This window comes from Limulus polyphemus, unplaced genomic scaffold (genome assembly GCF_000517525.1).
Source record: "Limulus polyphemus unplaced genomic scaffold, Limulus_polyphemus-2.1.2 Scaffold1187, whole genome shotgun sequence".
Lineage (NCBI taxonomy): Eukaryota > Metazoa > Arthropoda > Merostomata > Xiphosura > Limulidae > Limulus > Limulus polyphemus.
Window position 1 is genome coordinate 33,076 of NW_013666797.1, and position 22,822 is coordinate 55,897.

General features: G+C 32.1%; 1 protein-coding gene across 1 annotated transcript in view; it reads right to left on the minus strand.

Moving 5' to 3' along the window:
* LOC106462509 (osmotic avoidance abnormal protein 3-like) overlaps positions 1-22,822 on the minus strand; it is an 86,110-nt gene that overhangs the window by 19,457 nt on the left and 43,831 nt on the right. The window contains exons 2-8 of the mRNA XM_022389799.1: positions 19,005-19,133; positions 17,733-17,888; positions 16,581-16,866; positions 10,251-10,484; positions 7,979-8,350; positions 4,931-4,977; positions 1,138-1,314 (exon numbers count right to left, since the gene is read on the minus strand). Of these exons, the coding sequence (XP_022245507.1) occupies positions 1,138-1,314; positions 4,931-4,977; positions 7,979-8,350; positions 10,251-10,484; positions 16,581-16,866; positions 17,733-17,888; positions 19,005-19,076 (1,344 nt within the window). The 5' untranslated portion in view covers positions 19,077-19,133. The remainder of the gene's footprint in view (positions 1-1,137; positions 1,315-4,930; positions 4,978-7,978; positions 8,351-10,250; positions 10,485-16,580; positions 16,867-17,732; positions 17,889-19,004; positions 19,134-22,822) is intronic.

A 22,822-nucleotide genomic window follows, 5' to 3' on the forward strand; every position in this document is an offset into this window, starting at 1 on the left:
AAATGAAAAGTGTTACCAAAACGCTAACATTAATTTCTTGATGACCTAATAGAATATGGTCAAAATAACTTAGTTACCATGAAGATGTAGATTTACAAAGACAAAATATGGCTAGAACCAATGAAAATATTAGAATTTTAAAGTGATTTTGAGCTCACTTATCTTGGAACACACACAATATTTGTGTTTGTTGGTAATATTTATGTTTGGCTGCATGTATAACATAGGAATGATTACTAGCTTTCTATATTTGCATAAAAAGCTTGTACAAGTGTTATTTATTTTCCATATCAAACTATTCATGGTTAGATTCACTCAGAACCTATTGTCATCTATGCGTGATATCTTGAAGTTAATTTTTCCTTTAGCAGGATTCCCAGAGTTTTTAAAAATATAAATTCCATGTCATCTTCCTATCAACAAACAGAAATCAAACTTAATAAATATGAAAATTAAAATATTTCTTCTTTATATCTTCCCTATCAGGGATGATAGAAACACGACAGCATTGTTATGCTTAAATAATTTGAGTGGTTAGGTAGTCATGTTTATTTTAAATGCATGTGAATCAGTGAAACTCAATGAAAGTAGTATCAAACTCATATTATCAATATCATTTGGTTTATTGATGGTGATAGTTGACAAAAAAAGCACAATGCTTGAACATAAATATTATTCTGTAAAGGAGGTAGAATTGGCATGTATGTCCTTAAGTTGAACTGTGTTATTATTATTATATTTGTTTGTTTTTGTTAAGCACAAAGGGCTTTATGTGCTCTGCCCACCACGGGTATTAAATCCGGCATTATAAGTCTAGAAGCATACCGCTGTGTCACTAGGGGCTATTATTATATACTGTACATGTATATTCACATAAACAGATCTCGATGTTAACAGTTGCCTGAATGCTTGAGACAACTGAAAGCTTGATTTGGGCATAGAATGCCAAACCATTATTTGTTAAGAAAACAACAAAAAATATTGCTGAAACTGTAAAAGCATCTAAACATTTCTAGTACTGGATCTTTGTGTATTAATTGCTCCATACATAATTTGGTATTGTAAGATATCTTCTTTTCAGTAAAATGCATTATTTTCTTCTAATTAATTATATACACTCCAAACATTTATTCTTACCATAGTAGAATCCTCTATTTTCATAGGATCACTAGCTTCAGATTTATTCTGTTTCACTTTTAGAAGTTCTTCTTCATAGTATGCTTTAAGATGAGTCATATCATCCTGTAATTTTACTTTAGATTCTTGCTCTCTTTTGTATTTGTCCTGAAGATCTTTCATTTTTTCATCATACTCCTGTTTTGCATAAAAAGAAACAATTATATTTTTTTCCTACGTTTGTACAAGTGTTATTTATTTTTACATATCAAAATATTCATGGTTAGATTCACTTTAAACCTATTGTTTACTTTGTATCTTTTGAAAAACATTTAAGGAATGTGTGTGTCACTGATATCCTTTGACTTTTTTCTCTTCACAGTTGAAATATTTAATCAAATTGCATGAAATTTAGAATAAACTTATCGAATAGTATTCAGTTTTGGCTTAAAAAATTAATATAATTTGATTTAGTTTTTAATTAATTTTTATGATGCCAAATTTCAAACATTTTGCTAAAAAGACACTTTTTCTTCTTCTAAAAACATTAAAATGCTTCTATTGATCTAAATTTTTTTTTTATAGTCATTCTATTTCACATATATAATCAGTTTTGACTTGACTGGTTTTCATTAACATATTTATTTTGAAAATATTTTGCCAAATGTAGTTGTTTACACTTCACAGCAAAAACTTATCAGTATCCTAAGACCTGACCTATTAAAAACTGTGTTAGGTCAAACTAAGTAACATTATTTTTGCTAATACTTTTCTTTGTCCAAATAATTTTATATTTATTATAGATTTTTTCAATAAATTAGTTCCTTTATTAATGTAAATTGTTTGAAAATGATTAAATTAACAGTAATATTCAAGAAAAACAAATAAGGACTTGAGTCATCGGAATATTTGTCCATCATTACCATACTCTAAATCTAATAAAACTTACAGAATGCCTTGTTATAAAAGAAAATTACCATAACTTTCAAACAAATATAATTCAACTTGGAAACAATTTCAGAAGTGAAAAGAAGGTCTAAAAAAACTATAAAAACATTTCCAGCTCTATGGTTTGTTCCTTTCTGAACTTCCCACTAAATTCCATTGATAGTAGCTACATCTAATCACTTTCTCATAAAGCCATAAACTACTTTTTATACCACTTTATTCTATTTACATTAATGTGCACTATCTAATGATAATTAAAGTCTGCCTGTAGGTACTTTCAAAGCCTGTTTCCTTCATGTGATGGGAACAGAGACTCATAATAATAAATCATTAGGCTGAGAGAAGGAGAATTAGCAGAGAAATATGACTTGATTAAGTGTATTTTCAAGGGATGATAGTTTCTTAGTAAGTAAAAACCTTTAGGATGGGCAGAAAAATTTCTAAAATGTAAGACTCCTCAGAACTATGCAGAAATGTAAGTTTGAATATTCCTCTAACGTTTCTTTGGAAATTACACTAAATAGATGTTATAAACTGGTAAAATATCAATTATGAAATATTTCTGAGTAAAAAACTGTTGGAACAGAGTTAGCATTATTATTTTCCTTAAATTTTGAAATTTGATATGCAGGTGTGCACTTGACACCTGACAGGTGCTCACCAGCCTGGAAAAAAGATTAAAACGTTATTAAATTGTAACTACCTCCTTTTATATTTAGGACTCACTTCAGCTACAAAAAAACAGCTTATATATGACAAATACCTAAATTTTTTCATTAGAATCATTTCAAGTTCACTGGATAAAACTGATGAAATGATACGTAACCAGAGGAAATAAAATCAGTTCTAAACATTCATGACAATTTTAATCAAACTTAATTATGAATAAGTTGATTATAATTCCAGTTATATCAACGAGTTCAGCTAAATTTTACCAAATATATACATGTATAGATGTTACCTGATGATAGCTGACCAGAAGAAAATATTTGTTTAATCTAATAAATTCTATACTGATTGACTGACTTACAACCACATTTAATCTAGTTGATGCATTTTTTACTAAAATTAGAAGTCAACAGATATATATTTAAAGACTTCTTCAAAGAGAAAGTTTAAAGTCTTACACAGTCTGGAAACATATGAAACATAAATGGTTACAGAGGTTATAATACTCAAGTGTGTGTAAATGCACATTTTCAATGGCAACAGGTTCTGGATAGAATATGTTTACAAAATGGTGAAATACTGCATGTACTAAGCTTATAAATTACACCAAAAATTAAAGACATATATAATATGATCTGAAAAATTACATATGAAAGCAATTTAAAAAAATCACTATGTTTTTAATTATCTGAATGATTCATGTTCCCTGTTGCGAGAATATATGACTGTCTGTGCATATTTTGTATGTGCTACTTGCAATTAAAAACAATAATCCCTCATTGTATTCAGATTTAATTATTTGCTATTCAGTTGTCATTTAAATTTTGGTTACTGTTTCTGTATCACTGTTACCTCCTATTAGTAATAGGATGTTTTTGATGGGTGAACAGACTGTCAGAACTGTTCAAATGTTGAAACTTAGAGAACCATAAGGATAAGTGGCAGTTCATTTTAGCCTATCCAGATTTGTAGCAAAAGGTTCTGGACATGTTATCAGACAATTGATGTGTACACTAGACATCTTAGTCAAGTCTGAATGTTAAATATATCACATATTGTCCACTATCTGCACAACATGACCAATAGGAACTGCCAAACTACTTCTCAAAGACTCAAAATGGCTTCAGGATAGCAAATGGAATAATTATTTGTAACAAAAATGTAAGAAACTAGCTTCTCGAGTCAGACTTAACAGTGAAAGAACTTACACTTTACTCCCAGAGTCAACTCTACAGCATGGAACACTGTGTTTAGATCAGTTTGGATTTCATGTCTGTCAATTTCATGTCTATAGTCTCAGGTATAAAATATGTTGAGTGAAACATGGACATTTCAGTTATGTTGTAGGAAGGCATCAGTATCACTAGACCCATGCTAATCTTATTGTGCTCCTGAGATGGCTTGATTGTCCAAAAATACAATCTCTATAACTATTTGTAGGTGCAATCAAAACAGGCTTTGTCCTATGCAGGATAGAGCCCATTTGTAATAGTTTATGGCCAAAATTATTATTAACAGCATGGTTACCCAACTGATAAGACAATACATTCTAATCTTTGTAACTAACAATAAAAGAAAAGTATATTTAATTAGCTATATTCATTACAACGTTATTTTCCAGTTTTGTTCTAAGTAGGTAGCTTTCTCTGATCAGAAGTTAATATAAATAATGCATGGATTGTGACAAACTACCTTAAACAAGAAATATCAGATTTGTCAAAGTCTGAAATTGGATTTCAATATAGGTTATTCATCAACTGAATTAGAGGAATGAAAGAAATTTCTAAAATAATCTTAATTTCAGCTACATTTCTCATTTGGTCAGAGAACAATTTAACTGTAAAATCTTGTAAAAGTAATTCTTTTAACAATGCAGTTTCTAAGCAAAATGTTGCTTTATCCCTTCCTAAAAGGTGAATAAAAAAGGCATTTTCCTTTATATTTTTCATTAATAAGACACAAAGTTTAATTGACATTTACATACACATATATCAAAACTCATCCATGGCTATGTAAAAACCTCAACAAAACGATTTTAGAATGCACTGTATGTCAACATATCTGTAATCTTTAGCATGCATGTTACAGATTGAATAATACAACTGTAATACACCATAAATGTAACAATATTCAAGGAATGACATTCAACAACCTGGTATATTTCACATACACTATTAAACTGCTACAGATATCCCACCTTTCGAAGTTTCTCCGAAATATATTTCTCTTCCTCATCCTCTTCTGCTAGAAAATGGTATCAGAATATGTCAAAATAAATACAACAAGAACAGTGAAAATTTAATTTTTTATGACATAAAAAACATTTCATCAGCAAATGTATATCCAACAATATGTTATTTTAATGTTTAACAAATAAATCAGTTAAGGTGAAGAATTGGAAAAATATTATTGTGTTTCAATACCATCTCTGAACAAATTAATGACATTATTTCATCTATAATTAATTAGCTTACTCCAAAACTGTTTATATTTTATGATAAGGACTCAGGGGTCATGACCTAGAGGTTAGTGTGTTGGGTAGTGAATCCAAGGATCTATAGTTTGTATCATGTTACCCCAAAATCATGCTTTGAGGCCATGGGTACATTTTGAGAGTGACATTTAAATCTTACTATTTGATTAGAGTAACCCAAAAGTTGGGGGTGGATGTTACTGACCAGCTGTCTTCTCATTAATTTGTCAGTTTAAAATTAGGTATGACAAATTCAGATAGCCATGAATTTCAGAAACAGACAAGATGATGGGAATACCATAAGGAAAGGAAACATGGCACAGAAAATAGTTTTTATCTCCATTAGACAATACATATAAAAATATTTCAGACTGAAAATGTGTTCATAAAATTTAGTGAATAACATAAGTATGGTATGGTAATCAGCCACTACTATTCAAGGTAGTCAAAAATATTGCAACAATGAGGGTTTTTATTTACTTGTGTATTGATTTATTATATGAAGCATTTTCAGTTAGTTTAGTATGTAAGATTGTCTTCATTAGCATATCTATTTATCCATCTATATCTATGTTACTTTTACACTATTTTAGGTCTATATATAATTACATGTAGCTTATTTTTGACCAAAAATTCTTAATAATGGGTATGATTTAGAAAGCTTCTAGCTAGGTTATTAAACATATTTATTGAAAAAACATTTACAGGAATGTAAGACTGGATAGAAGTTATGGTTAAGTTAAATAATAAATATTACTCTATTTTTAGACATTGAAAGGACAAGCATACATTTGTGAAAGACATTTTAGAAATTCTGTTTCACACAATTAGGCCCAAATTTTAGGCTTTGTGAAAGTTAAACATTTTATTAAAGGTTTCAAAAGACAAAAACTACATTTGAAGAAATATACGGAAATCACATCCTTTGGCACAATCTTTATGAAAGTCTTGTTATCTATGCTATGAACTCCTAACTTCAGCGAGTTTGTGGTTTGGAATAAAGATGTAATTGTGTCTTCTAATCTCAAAGCAAAGAGAATAAAGTTAATATCTATAAAACAATCGGCATTGGTGGTTGGAAAAAAATATATAAGGAAAGGTAAGGATTGTTTTTGGTACTGATGAATTTCGTTACATGGTACTTCAAATACTGATTTCTCAAACTGTTATTTTGTTTATAAGTACAATTCAATGTAATTATTATGAATGAAAGTTGTAGGAGACTGTCTGCCTCTCGGTTTCTTAAAGGAAATATCTTTGCTTGTGTTTTTACTAGAAATGATAATGCTTTCCATGCCATGGTTTATTGTTTTGTGGTACGTATTAGCTCCTTTTCTTATTATGTATGACCAGGGTTCAAACTTAAGGTTCAGCGATCAGAAGCTGCAAGCTGCTTGAGAGCATCCTCTTAAGCTGGGATGTTCTGAAATGGTTTACAATTGCTTGGAAGGTATTGTCATGGAACTATCAACTCTCAATGAGGTGCATGCAAGTAAAATTAAGTTAACCAGTCTGCTATGAGATTTACTATATAGCTAGTCGATATTGTATCAATGATAATCTTTCTAGATAATAAAAAAACAACTTATTTTCAAAATAAACTTTGATTTAGAAACTTTCATTTCAGCATTCCAAAAAGGCTGGCATTGCTAGAAACATTGTAGTGACTGAAAAAAAAATAAACTGGAACATAACAGATCATAATATTACTGCACATAGAATCATTGATATTAACAGAAAAATATTCTTAAGAATAAAAAGATTGTTTCTGATTGAAGATCAGTAACTTAAAATCTAGTTATAGTTACTGGAATCCTGTGATGATGCAATGTCAACACATATGGCAATGCAATATTTTATCGTTCATAAGTGGAAATGAGCCATATTACATAGCGAAATTAGACAGTCTTTATTCAGATATGTTCTGAAGCTAAAAGTAGAAATCAGATCAAAATAACATTTTTTTGATACTGTTACTGGCCTGTCTGAGGCAAAAGCACTGGAGCATCAGTTACTGTTGGGCTCTTTGTATGATGGATGACTCAACATAGACAGAATATAATAAACATTATTTCTGCATGATTCAGAGATGGATGAAATTATCTTAATGAAGTTAGTCCATACCTAAATTCTGGAATTATTCTAATTAGTTCCATCTTTTTGTTGTTTCTTATGATTAGCTGGTTACGATAATGTACTTGTTTTGTCTGATCATGTCTTAACTGATTAAGCATGAATTGACAATAGGTGTATCTGAAAACTACCACAAGTGGTGATGGCAACAAATTACATCTTCACTGCTTTTACACTATTGCTGCGTTAATGAGTACTGCATATTTTGTCACGTAAAAACCCTACAAACTTTATCTTTTTATACGTAAATAAATGTATAATGACAAAGTATTTCAGTTGAAGTTAGTGTCACTTTTGTATCAGTGCATGTAAAATCATGAGCCTAGAGAGATATTTAAATCCTTCATGTTTAATAAATGCTTTTAAAAACTTACTGACAACACTGGACATAAGCAACATTACTTGTGCATATTTCAAGCACAAAAATTATATTTTTATTCAGAAAAATATGGTATGCACACTATTAATGATTTAATGTAAATAAATATAAAAATTAGAAGTTTAACTACAAACCTAATAGGCATATGTCAGTAAAACATAATGAAAATCTTCATAAAGATTCAGAAGTAAAATTACTTTAACTTAAATTAGAAACATCACACTTTTACAAATGAAAAATTTTAAATTTCAAAAACTCACGAGCTGACATATTAGGAAGAGGTTGCCCACTGAGTAGAGCCTTGAGTCGCTGGATCTCTTCCTGATATTCTCGTAACAAAGCATCTTTAGGGTCTTCGTTAATTTTTGGTTTGTTTTTGATGCTTTTAGCTCTGTTAGCATACCTTAGAGTACTGAGAGTTTCATCATAATTATTGTCTGCAGGTGACAGACAGGCAACCATTAAGGTTTTAGTATTTCCTCCCAGAGAGTCTTGTAAAAGCCTTGTTAGCTTCGAATCTCTATAAGGAATGTGTTTAGACTTGCCATCCACCAGAGCTGAAATAACATTTCCCAATGCTGATAGTGAAAGATTAATTTTGGTAGCCTCCTTTAACCGATCTCCAGTAGCTCCTGTGTACAGAACAGTACATGTTGTTGGTTAGGGCTGTGCTGATTATTGATATTTTGATAACATCTCAGTTAAGAAATTCACAGTAAATTGAGCATCTATAAAATTTATTATCACCATAATACTACAGTATTGGTACTATACTAGATTTTGTTTCATTGTAAGTGTACTTTAACAATAAGCCATACATTTTCATTTTGGTTTTTACTTTATAAGAAAAGAGCATGCTGATTTTGTTTACAAATCAAAACAAACATGTTGGAAAACAGTGATGGCTAGCCTAATCTTATTGCAAAAAAGAATATAAAGTCAGTTATGTGGAAATGGTTCAGCCTCACTGAGGAGGGTAACAAGATGCCTGTTTGTCAAATTTATTTTAAAAATATAACATGCAAAAGGGAAATATAAGTAATCTTTTTTGACATTTGTGTGACAATCGTCTTCAAGCAAATAATGTGAAAGGATTTAACACTTTAGGTATGAATTAGTTTTTGATAAAAATATTATATGTATTATTATTAATATTTTCTATATCTGAGAAGTTATAATTTTCCTATACTGAAAATGTTTTTCCAAAGGGTACTTACTCTTCACACATACAATAACCAAACACAACAGTGTTAGAATAAATAAATGAAAAACTGGAAAAAAAAAAGTTATCTTTGCGTTTGAGAATATTTGAAAAATGAGAACAAAAATTCCACTTCAGAAGAAATTATAAAACAATTTTATAAACGTTGAATAAAAAATTTCAAAAAATTCACTAAGTTTAAAAAAAAACATGACTGAAGAGCACAATGACAAATGTCTTGCATGACCAGTGTCAAACGATAAGTGATAGTTTGGTATAATCAAATAGAGGTAGTCACATGCATCAGGAGGGTGTGTTACACTCCTGTTGGTGGAGGGTTGTGCATGATGATTTACATGTGAGATGCAGTTGAACCACATGTAGTGGGGTTTGTTTAGCAGCACTAAATGAGAATAGCAATATCTGTGAATGGAGGTAATGTACAGTATGGGAAAGTATTTTAAAGGTAATATAAGAGTCATATGTTGACCTAATATGCCTCAAATATGATTAACTATACTGTTGGATTAGACTTCCACTATCAGTTTTAATTTTATAGGTACATGACAGCTATACTTTAGTCTTAATATTGATCTGTTTGTAAGGAAGGTTTTTGCTTTGAACAAAGTTTAATGAGAAAACTGAATTTGTCAGACAGTAGTAGATGCATTCTCTCATAGCTAATGTGACCCGAATCTTAAACAACCCGAGCTTGAGCTTCCACATCACAAACTGACTCATGTTAGTATTGGATTATCATGCTACTGGTGTTTGTACTTAAATGTATAACATGATAATTTTTATGTTTCATGTTATTTTGTATTGCTGATCACTGACTGCTGATGCAATATCATAATAAGAACAATATTGCAAAAATCTTGTATATTTATATTCAAAACAAACTTACCATATTATAACACACTAGACCTATAAGTATATCAGAGTAATAGACATACTGCTGCTATATTTAATTTATGTAATATTAAAAACAAAATATTTCTAAAAGCCTGAAACAAGTATCACCTTTATTCAGTAATATATAAGTATTTCATGTTCATATTTCACAAGTATGTAAATCATGTACACTGAGTGGTCATAAGTAAATAGACACCTAATTTTTCGTCATTTAACTGATTTATGCTAACTAATTTGTGTTCACAGAGCACTATATAAATGAAAATGGTCCGCACACTAATTATCTTGTGCTATGAATAAAATTTTTGAGCTGGCATTTAAACAATTCTTTTTATCACCCTGATGAAAGTAAGGAGAAATTTATTTCCTGGGAATTTAAGTTTACAAATTATTAACTAACAGCAAGAAAATTTCACCTGTTTTACTTTGTCGTTCACTTCCTGCCAAATCTACCAAGTTGAGCTTTCCCTGACGAATTTGCTGATCGCCTTCAACCTCAGTGTCCATCATCTCCAAGTGGATGGTGAAGATAGAATGACTACGAGATGAGTCTGCATTCATCAGTGTGGCTCCTACTGATCGATTTTTCCAGCCTTGTTCCATCACTAACTCACATTCTCGTACATTATGTACAGGATGAAGGGAAAGTCCTGTGTGAAATGTCATAAAATTATTTGTTTATTTCAAATGTTTGTGGAAGCTACACACAAGGGCTATCTTCTCTAGCCATCACTAATTTTGATCTGATAGACTAGAAGGGTGTGTTTTCTTATAGCAAAGCCACATCAGGCTATCTGCTGTGTTCACTGAGGGGAATTGAACCCCTGATTTTAGTGTTGTAAATCCAAAGACTTACTGCTGTCCCGCCGGGGGACTTAGACTAGAAGGAAGGCAGCTAGTTATCAGCACCTATTTTCAGTTTGATTGTTATTCTTATAATGCATCCACAACCCTAAAGCATGGAGAGAAATTTTGTACCAATGGGACAAAAACCATGACCCATCAGCTTTACAGTCTAGCATGCTTATCACTAAGTCATGCTTGGCTCAACTCATAAAATATTTAATGGTATGGATATTAAATTTAAAATTTTAATTTATAGAAATCTTGTAAATAAAACAAATGAAACTACTGCAGAGGTGTGACTATACCTGAGCTACCTCCCCAGGTTGTAGCATTTTTGTAGTATCATTAAACATAATTGGATTGAACTCATGTCATAATTTTAATGGTATAAAGTCAACTTTTCTTGAAGCAACAAAGGAAGAAATGCATCACACGATATTTCAGGTAAAATTACTAAATATAAAAATTACTTTTTACATATAAAATTGCAAATGCATATAGTCATGCTGAAACAAGTCTACGTTAACATACTGCAAGTACTCAACTCCCCTCATTCCATCTCTCTATTTTATGACATTCAATTCAATGTTTTTCCATACCACTGAATCATATAAAGCAGTAGAAAAATAATAGCAGAAAATGTTACAACGGGCACACCACCTGGTGATATTGATACAATTCTGAAAATGTGAAAACTGAGACTGGGCATTATTTGAACCAGTAACTCTGGATGCTGGACAGATGTTTTAACCAAATGATTCAGAAGATCCCAGATTTTGGAAATCAGAATTTTAATTCATCAATTATTATGAACAGAAAGGTAATGTACATTCACTTGAAAAACTTAGGATTATCAATTCGTTGGAAGTGTTTAACTGACTTTCTATATTCTAAATGTAGGAAATCTTAAGAGTGGTACACAGTCCTTTCATATTAAAAATGTTCTGAAAAAGTGGAAAGTGAGGCATAATGATGAACTGAAAAATAAACATATTTGTATAATTGATACTTGAAACTGTGAGTAATTGGTGAAACTCTGTAATTACAAAATTGAGGAAGAACAAGACAATTGTACGTTTCACAAATATGTCATTTCTTCATAACCATGATTTTGCCTGATGATGCCTTTACTGACAAAACCATGGTGGTGAATAAATGATGTATTCGTGAAACGTACAGTTGTCTTGTTTTCTTTACTTTAGTTAACATATTTGACTACAACATCCCAGTTTGTTGAAGAAAGTTTTACATTTTTAGAATTAAAATAAATTTCAAACATTTGAAATAATAATAAAAAAAGACTTTCATTGTTGAGTTGTTCTCATGCAGTCAACAATTACGTAATGTAGATTTGGAATCAGGTAAACTTACTGAGATGGAGGAGGTAAATAAAGAATTATCATAAGGACCAAAGGAACTCCAGCCAGGAACATAACAACCTAGACCACTATAAATGAAAAATATTATCAAGCAGAGATTGATTGAGTAGCATCAAGAACCAGAGTCAATTGACTGAATTCATTGAACAAGTGGAGTAGACCAACCTTAAAAGAAACTGCATAAAAAAGGAAATAATCACAAAGAAAGGCATTCTTCTCAGCAGGATACCTGATCACACTAGTCACCCCTAAAAAATATGTAAAAAGGGGTAGGGGTGCTGAGTATATATCTGTGGAGCTATGCACAATCTCAGGTGTGGTCACAGATGGTGGTTTAACAGGTATTCAGGATCGCAATGCAATGTTCTGTATTTATAGTGGGAGGTTCTCAGAAGAGGAGAACGGTAATAACTAAAGACTGGACATACTCCTGGGGGTAAAGTTTCCTTCATCCTCATCTGAAAAGGCCAGCCAAGTCATGAAACCAGCCTAGTCAGTAGGCACCAAGGGAGAATTAAAAAAACCAAGGCAAAACCATACAATGATCTTCACAACTCTAGAGCAGTGCAATAAGAACATCAAACATGGCTAAGAAAAGATAAAAATATAGCAGTAAAGTGTTCCTCATCTTGGTTGGAGCTATGAGACTTTATATGGAGAATGGTTTTCTTGTCTCCAATGTCTTGAACACTATGCAAGACATGCATGCAGAGGTGGGAAAGGTACTAGCCAAGGCATCAGCCATCAGATGGCATGCTTTGTCCACTTCCAAAAGGCATTACCCTCTTATAAATCACCAGCCCAAAGGGTGGAATTTTTGTCTAGAACAAATGCGAAGGTATATGGGTTAGCAAACACAACATAGGTGTAGACCATAGTATTAGTTAAGCAGGTAACAAAGAAGAACTTACCTGCTAGGGATTACTTCTGGTTTGACTAATCAAAACTAAAAGTAAATGTAATTCTGGAGCTCAAGAGACAAAAATGTGTTGTAAGTGAAATTTTGAGAATATATTCGAATTTGTCCACATGCAGCTTGCAGAATATCCTCTCAAGGGTACTGCAACCATGATGGCAAAGAAAACATCCCCAAATGGGTAATTTGGTGAGATGTAACCCAAAACTTATGTTTAAGGTGTTTGGGAACACCATGGTAAACAATAGGAATCAACTGCAAAAGCCAATTTATTAATGCAGCTGGAACAAGATCTGAAGAGTGTGCTTCATTGTAGGGTATAAACAAACTTTTGTGAGACCCCCTAAAAAATTCAGTACTTGCGAGAGAACAATGAATAGTTATTACAGAACATCAAATTTGTTCCTCTGAATGAGAATCAGGGTCAGTCTGGGCAGGTGTAAGATAAGAGACAGTGGTTATCTTCTCATGCAGCTGGCGTTTTAGGTACGAAGAAATGATCTGGGTATAAGGCATTCTGAAAAAAAAAGTATGTAAAGCAAAAATGCCATGGATATCAATGCAAGTAATAAAAGAAATATTATTTTAGGGAAAAATAAAAGGGTGAACTAGTCACTAAGGGTTCAGAAGGGGGAGATTCTTTGTTAAATTTCACATGGGCTAATTGCATGAGTTGTCCCTAATTTTAAAGTGATAGATTAAATTATTGAAGATTAAAGTTGGAAAAGGTCTTTGAACAATGGGGACAAAGGAGACTGATGGCTTCCATGGCATCTAAAGGTGGCAAATAAAACAGCTCTGTATCCAACAATGTAAAAAAGCTGATAAGCTGCAAGCATGAAACAAAAATATAAGTAAATAAGCAATTCATGGAATAATTGGAGTAAACAAGACATATTATATCAATCTCACCAACTCCAGAAGAAGCCCAGTGAGACAGATAGACAGCTGGGGAAGAGCATCAGAAAAAATGGGCTAGCATTCAAGTATTCAGGAAGAAAATCCAGCTTCTTGTACAAAGGACTAAACAAGAGCCAGCAATGAAGTTGTAGAAGTTGATGTCACTGTGAAGAAATGGATGTTCAAGGTTTATACAGAAGATGTTTCCATGGTAATGGGATTCATTTTCTGTGTGAAAATTAACATACTAGAGGAATCCATGGTTGAGCTGGCCAAATTGAAATAAGGAGAACCCAGCACTTTGATTAATTGATTTTGGCAAGTACCACGGGGAAGATGGAGAGAAGAGTAGGCATAAAGGAAGAGTTTCTCCCAAGACTGGCATAGGGCATCAACTGCCAGATGATTTGGATGTGGAATTGGACACTAGTAGAGTGGAGGAAGACATTGGTCATCAGACGAGCCAGCCATTTGCACAGCCACTGAAAAACCAAAGGGTGGAGGGTCCATTTCAGGGGTAGAAGCTGTTGCTTGCTGAGGAGACCAAGAACTAGAACAATGCTGATTTCCCAATACAGCATCCCTATCCATGAGAGAGGGATATTTGAAAACATTAAGGTCTACAGGATAAAGAAGAAAAGGAGAACTTTGTGTTGTAAGCTTTCAATTCAATCAAAACTTGAGTGATAGGAGAAATAGTTATGATCTGTGACAAGTCAGATGTCAGTGATAAGCAAGGTCCCATTGAAGGTGTTTCATCAAGTGAAGCCATCATTTCCAAAGCAGAAAGAATATCTTTGGCAGAAGCTATGAAAGACAGAAGTGTATGTACATGAGACTCCAGTGCTTGCAACACCACAGGAGACAGTTAAAAACATCCTTGAACCTCACTGATCCGTAATCCCAGATGTACTAAATACTATGTTGATGCTAAATTTGATTTCACATTGTGAACAACCTACTCAAGAGATGTAGGTGGCTGGATGATCATCTGAGTTTGTATAAGAGACTAAGTGGATGACAGAAACAGAATAAGCCTTTAGTTTATGCAAAAGTGAATGGTTAATAGCAGAAAATGTTTCAACTACTCAAAAGAGATTGTAAGGAGCTGTAGGGAAGAGCAGTGAACTGATAAACTCCTCCCCCTTCCCGATGATAATAATGAAGAAAATTATGAAAGAATGGATGAATAGGAATATGAAGATAAGCATCCAGTATATCCATCTTTGTCATCCCATGGCCTTGATATTTTCTTTTTTAAAATGAAGTGTCTCCAGGTAAAGAATGAGTTGAAACAGTTATATCATTGACTTCCAATCTCCCAATTTCTTCAGAATGACAAAGAGACAGGAGTAAAAACTTGGAAGGGAGAATCATGACTAATGATTTTGACTGCTCCTTTTTAAAGAAGATCTGAGATTTCCTGATTCAGAATTTGTAGGAGGAAGAGACCATTAGTTGAAGAGAAATAGAAGGATTATGACAAAAGTGAAGGTACTAACTGGAATGAAGGATCTGTTGAACCCAAGAATCCCACAGATGAGCATATTATCTCAGAATACCCCCACCCCAGTAGTCAGGATATAGGATTCATCTGGAACAGAAGAGAGTCAATGAGTGGGTTGAGAAGACTCACTTCAAAGTTTTCCCACTTGGTAGGGTCAAAAGGAATGAACTCAAGTAACTGATGTTGACTAAGAAGTAGATGAAGGAGGCACAGTGGGAAGACAAACATTATTTGCTGGTCATCTCAAAAAGGAACAATTACCAGAAGTAAGTGAGATGCTAAGAGTCTAATCAGCTTCTGCTGGCATGCTTTACTTGGAAGATTCCCCCCACAGTAACCTATGTGAGGGTCAAGAACTTGAGAAGTAAGATGGGTAGTGAAAGATAACCCCGCATCAGCAATAATTCAGGTTCCAGAAGAAGGTTGTAAGTACGAAGATATAAGCTTCTTTGGGATTAGACTATCTGAAACATTCTGCTCTTCAAACACTGAAGGTGAATAGGTCTGAGTAAAAGATCTATCTTGTCCAAAATTATGATAAAAGGGCCAGCGTTATGTAATTTGAGCATCCATGTGATCATGTGACACCCAACAGGAACATCAGCAGACAATTTGACACTAACAACCCAAATACATTGATCAATAATGGTTGAAAATGCAGCCATGAGATGATCTTGCCCAATCTGAAGTCCTTTGTACAATGCAGAGCATGTGTCAACTTATCTAAAAGTTCTCCACTCTCCCATCTTTCATGTGACTTATTGTGCATGATTTAGGAAAATGTACTTAACTCTGCTTTCATGTTATACTCCATATTTTCTTGTTGATAGTGATGCTGTTACCTTCACTCACTATGACTTCTGAAGTCAATGCTAATTCTGATGCAAATGCTTCTATTAATAATGGGAAATTCTAAAACATCTTTAGAGGCTTGACTTATGCCGTCTACCTTTAGTATAAAGTCACATGATTGTTTACAGCATACGATAAAGCTCAACAAAGCTTTTGGTATTTCAGAGAAAAGTCTATTTGATTAGAAAATAATTTAGTAGAAGAAGAAAAAAACTACTGTTTTGTGAAGACATAAATTTAGCCACTGGAGTGAAAATAAAACTTTGCAAGTTTTTGAGCAACATATTTTTAGACAGTGGATTGATCAATGTTTATATCTATAGATAATAAAGATAGCAAAACTAACCTGGAACATAAACTCCTTTTTCTGGGTGTTCTTTAAGCTCCAGTTTTTTCTTATGATCCTTTGATAACAAATCCCTAATTTCTTCATTATAAATTTCCAAGAAAGAAGCATGAACAAGATACTTTGTATTTTCTGCTGTTGCTATTGCTTCAAAAATGTGTTCAAAAGCTCTTGGAATTATCCCTCGTTGAGTAGGAGGACTGGAAATTCCTTGCATGGTGAAAGATTTGCCACAACCAGTTTGTCCATAGGCAAACACTGTTCCATTGTATCCTTCTGTAACACTCTGGAATTTATAATACACCAAATCATCTTTAATTCTGAAGTTCATGATTCATGAACCTTGTAATTATACAGAAATGAGTAAAATAAACCAGACTTAATATGGTAGTAATAAACAATTAATAATGTAATAATAAAAAAACATTAACTTTTATAAATATATTGTTTTCTGTCAGCACAGTACAGGCATTTCACCTCTACATTCAGATGCTCTTCTAATTTACTGATTTTACACTATACAACTTACATGAACTACTTGATATATATATATGTAATACAAGTTATTTTCAAGAACATTAAATTAATTTAAACAAAACTGCTAACACCAATTGTAAGCACCATAAGTAGTGAGGGTGTTCAATTGATGTTTTCATGCAAGGTAGAGTATTAATTAAGAATTTGAGCTGAATTTCATTGGTAAGTCACACTGTGATCATAATTTATCTTTAACTCAAATTATTAGATTTTATAATATACTGTAGTAACTAACTTAGACCTTGTTAGACATATGATTAACCACTATTATACCACATTGTTTTTATTAAATTACCTATGGACTGGCTTATTCAGTGTTTAGGTCAAATCTACTAGTTTCAGAAATAATGATAATGTTTAAAATGCTTTGAAAAGAGGTTTGCACCTTTCGCTGCACAGTCTATCAGATATATTAAAAACACAGTACTGCAACAAGATATTATTTTTTCTGTGTGCTTTCAATAACTTTAGCTCCAATCATAGCATATGAATTCCCAGTGTGTGTAAGTACTAATATTTGTTTTTTTATGACTGATTTACAAACAGAGCCCATATCTATAATGTTAAACAACAATATTATTTTAGTCCTTCATTAAATACATTAAATATTCTTACATCAACGATAGGGAATACAATATCACTATACAGTTGTTCAGTGGTAGATTCCATAAAGTAAGCTCCATCAAATGTGAAAACCTTTGGTGGACCATTTTCATCAGCTGGGTTGATGATTGAACACTGTCCACAACTTGAATCCATTTTTAGGATGATCTAAATCACAGTGTTCCATAATTTTAAAAGCATACTAAGGTCGGAGAACAAATTAAACATGGAATGAATATATACATATACTTAAGTACAAAAATATTATATAACATTATGGCAAAAATGACAGATTTTAAAAACTACTCTTTAATTATAGTAGGCTATTGCTCATGAGCTATTTGTTTCAATATCATTATAAGAGTTTATCAGGCAGATTGGGTTATAATTCAAAGTACTAGTCTTTTGTTTAACATTAGAACATTACATTGGAAATTGGCAACAATTCTAGATCTACTCCTGGTTTCTTGACAAACTGAATACAAACTGCAATTAAAGTGAAGTATACATATGTATGTATGCATACTAGGATAGGTTTTGACTACGTATATAAATACACATATAAACAATATTTTCTAGGCTTTGAAATTTATACACATGAAATACAATTTAATTTTAAAGGTACTTGTATATTCATTTAGGGAACAGCATGATGACAATGGGAAAGTTATTAAAAATTATTCGTTGAGTAAGTCCCACCAGAACCTAATTGAATCCTGATAACTTAAAACACTAATTGACAGTAAAATCTTAAAGAAGAATCATTTTAAAATTAAAACCAGTGACTACAGTTCTTCTTAAATGTGATACATTGGATAATACAAAAAGTGAAATAAATTTGTCCTTTGCACATTGAAAAAATATTTGGATTGTAGTAATTAAACATTTATACAAATTATCACAAGTTCTGTCCTTCATTTATTATCAAATAAACCCCACACCTAAAATACAGTGAGAGTAATTTGAAGCAATGAATAATAATTTAATAATAACAATCAATACAATTATTTTGGGTACTTCATGTGCATAAATGTTTGTTCTCTTACAGCGGCTTATATCTACAATAGTAACAATATGTAAACTATATGTAACTATAAAATATTTAGTTAATGACTAAAGTACATAATGAAAATGCAAAAACGAGGAAGATATGTCATAAAAGAGTCTACTGTCTAAATAATTCCATTTAGCAGATTGCTGTATTTTAAATAATGAAATAATTTAGCAATTTCTACTTTGGTGGTTACTGTTTCCAACTCATCTGATAAATTTAGAAATACATACCTTGCATTTTAAATCCTTTTCTCTCTGGTTTAAAGGACGACATCTTACAATAACTTTCACTGCTTCAGCCATTTTGGTAATTTTTCCTTTTCTTTTTTAACAGACTGTAAAAATGTACTATATTTTACACTGAAATAAAAATAACTGAATGAGATGTTATTACAAATGAAACATTTTCATCTGTTCAAATTTCATATTAATTAATACTTCAATGAGTTAATACCATTTATACACTTCATTTTTGAAAATCTGTTTTAGTTAAATATCAAGTGAGCTATTAATACCAAAAAAGAATGTATCCAGGATAGTCATTTTTTCATACCATAACAGTATATATATATTTGTGTGATATTTAAATACTTAGAAATACCACAAGAGTTCATTTATAAATTTAGTGTAGTACTAATTCATTAAGTGATATAACACAAAATTAGATAACCCCATCACCACTATATATTCATTATATTTAGAATGATCAATTAAAATCATGTTAATCGAATGTGAATGGACTTGGTCAACAGGAGAAGGAATTTTGACTATCATTCCAAATTTACTATGTATATGTATTCAAAAGGTGGAAAACTTTTAGTAAAATGTAAATGCATTAAAAGCATATTTGTACTCAAAATATATCTGTGAATTGATTATGTCAATTTTACTCAGACTTTGGCAAGTTGGGGTGCAAGTTGATTGATATTCATATGGAGAATAAAAATACATATGTCCACTGTACAGTTTCTGTATTGCATTTGCATAACCTCTATAACCTCCAAAATGCACACTTACAGTTGTTTTTCAGTATCCTTGTATATTGCACCTTATATTTATTCTCCTCGACCATAAACTGTCATTAAATCAGCAGTGTAAGGTCAAATGAATAGTTCATAACTCTTACATCAAATACGTAATACTAGGTTGAATGGCACCCTGTAAAATGTTGTAGTATGTGCACTTTGACTCCCACTTATGCACATAGGGTTAATTCACTGAAAAAAGTATTTACTGTATTTTATGGTATTACCATATATTTTAACATGTAGCATACAAGTTGCTACAAGTGATCATAAAAGTATTTCTTGAACTTTATGTTAATACCATATATTTCAATGTAGAGCATATAAGTTGCTACAAGTGATCATAAAAGTATTTTTGGAAGTTTTTGTTAATACCATATATTTCAATGTAGAGCATGCAACTTGCTACAAGTGAGCATAAAAGTATTTATTGAACTTTATGTTAATACCATATATTTCAATGTAGAGCATAAGTTGCTACAAGTGATCATAAAAGTATTTTTGGAAGTTTTTGTTAATAACATATATTTCAATGTAGAGCATGCAACTTGCTTCAAGTGAGCATAAAAGGAAAAACAATTTTGAACATTGTTCTATGTGGAAAACATTATATATATATATATATATATATATATAAAACGTTTTTTCCTGAATCCTTTGCTAATGTTGTAATCTTTAAAAACAGTATAGTGACTACACACACATAACCAAATTCTGAGCAAGTAAAATAGCAAAAGTTCTCAAAAACATATATTTGACATAACTAAGGTATCATTTTTAACTGAGTTTAGACATATATATTTTCATTACCACGTAACCTGAAAATGTCTTCTAAAGTGATTTTTAGCTACAGAACTTTTAATCTCTGACTTAATGTGTTACAACAAAATGTTGAAACAATGCTGAAAAATGTGCTTTCTGGATGGTAAACAAAATCATGCATTTTAATAGTTGAATTACATGTACTTGATATATATATATATATATACATGATGTACAAAAACATTCTTTCAAATAACATAATATAATGTTTAGGGACAATAGGGGACCTATTGGTCCATCTCAGCTGTCCCATCCTCTAAACTAAACTATCAAATAAATAAATAAATTAAAAAATAAAATACAAATCTTAAAGACATCCCTTATCATTCATATAGTTATCAAGCTTTCTCTTAAACTCACTTAAGTTTACTGCCTCCACAACATCCGAAGGCAACCCATTCCAGAGGCCAACCACCCTGTTAGAAAAATAAAACTGTCTTAGCTGAAGATGACTTTTACCTTGCCAAAATTTATATTTGTATCCCCTAGTCTTACTATTTTCACCATTAACATCTTATAAGTGTTTAGAAATATAGTGTATAAAAAAATTAAAATATATGATTATTCAATCAAGATCAATTCCTTCCCATACCAAAATGGCACATTCTCCTTGGATGGGATACCAGTCCATTACAGGTTAACCTCCAGCACAATGAGAATGTCTTAGCATGACCCCTTATACTAAACAACCATCTGTAGTCATGTACCATTACAAAAGTGTCAGGTGTTGGAGAATGGAGAGTGCCAATAATGTAATTTTCAAGTTGTTCAATCATTTCATTAGACATGCAACCACATCTTTTAAAGTTATTTTTTGCCTTAGAAATGCTTCTGTTGAAGTTTTTTAAAGCCACAGTCAACAATTTCCTGAAAAAAATAAAGTGTGGGTTTAAGTTTTCATTTTTTCTTCAAGATGGGTGTGCACGAATAGCCTTGAGGGACCGACTGACCCCTTGTTGTTTTTATATTATATCAGTGTTCTATGTCAACAAAATTATAGATAACAGGGGAGACTTGTTCTACATCTGGATTTTACTACTAAAGAGAATGTAATTAGCAATACTATTGTACAAAATCATTTTGACACTAAGTATCATATTGTTATGTCTCTGATCGTTTGTTAATTCCCAGTATAAATTCTTCCGGAGGAACTTCAGCGATACAAGTCCTTTCTTAAATAAAACTAGTTTATTCTTTCTTAATACAACTTTGCAATACACAGAATTTCCACAGTCACTTTAACTTAAACACACGCTATAATTCACAACGATTCATGCACTTTACTTACGGTCACTACCGCTCGCTTGACTCAATTATCTGCATCTATATCTGTCTATCTGCTGTTATATCTCCGCTTTATTTGTTGGGCTTACATACAGATAAAAGAGGGCGTCTAGAAAAGACTAGAGTTGCCAGGAAAAGTTAAGATCCTTCGAGAATCTTATGGCGTGTTACCAGCGTCACGTGACTTCCACTGTCGTAACACTGCCCCTTCCTTAGTATTGTTCGTCCCGAACGATAGCCACTTGCATTAAACCAATAGATAATTAACAGTAACTTAATTAAATGTACAGAATTTACAAATACAAAATTAAAATTCAACAAAGTCTCTTAATTTTACGGGACGTATCTTCTTCCGTACTGGTCTCCGTCTCGTTGGCTTTTGCTTCATGTGGGATTCATCTGCTCCATCAGGAAATGTCCTATTACCGATAACAGTCACATCAGTGGTAGTAACTTCATCAAGGTAGAGTTTCTTCTTCGACAGTGGCTTTTTCAGGTGACACATCTTCAGCAGCGTCATTTGTTCCTTTGTTAACTTCGTTCCAACTGAAATGTCCTAGACCTTGGTTATAACGCCAAAGCCTGTTGGCATGCACCACCTTTGGCTTACCTCGCCGACCACATTTTATTCAGAAAGTCACATCTGAGAGACGATCCACTATGTCATATGGGCCTTCCCATGGAGAAGACAACTTGGGAGACTTCCCTTTGGTCTTCCTGGGATTATAGAACCACACCTTGTCTCCTGATACAAAGCTGACTTCAATAGATCTCTTATCATAACATAGCTTCATGGAATCAGCAGACATTTTCAAGTTTGAATGCACTTGATGATAAATATCATCCATCCTTTCAGATAACACTTTCACGAACTCTGACACATTTTTTAGGCAACTCTTCGTAAGGTGGGCATCCTGT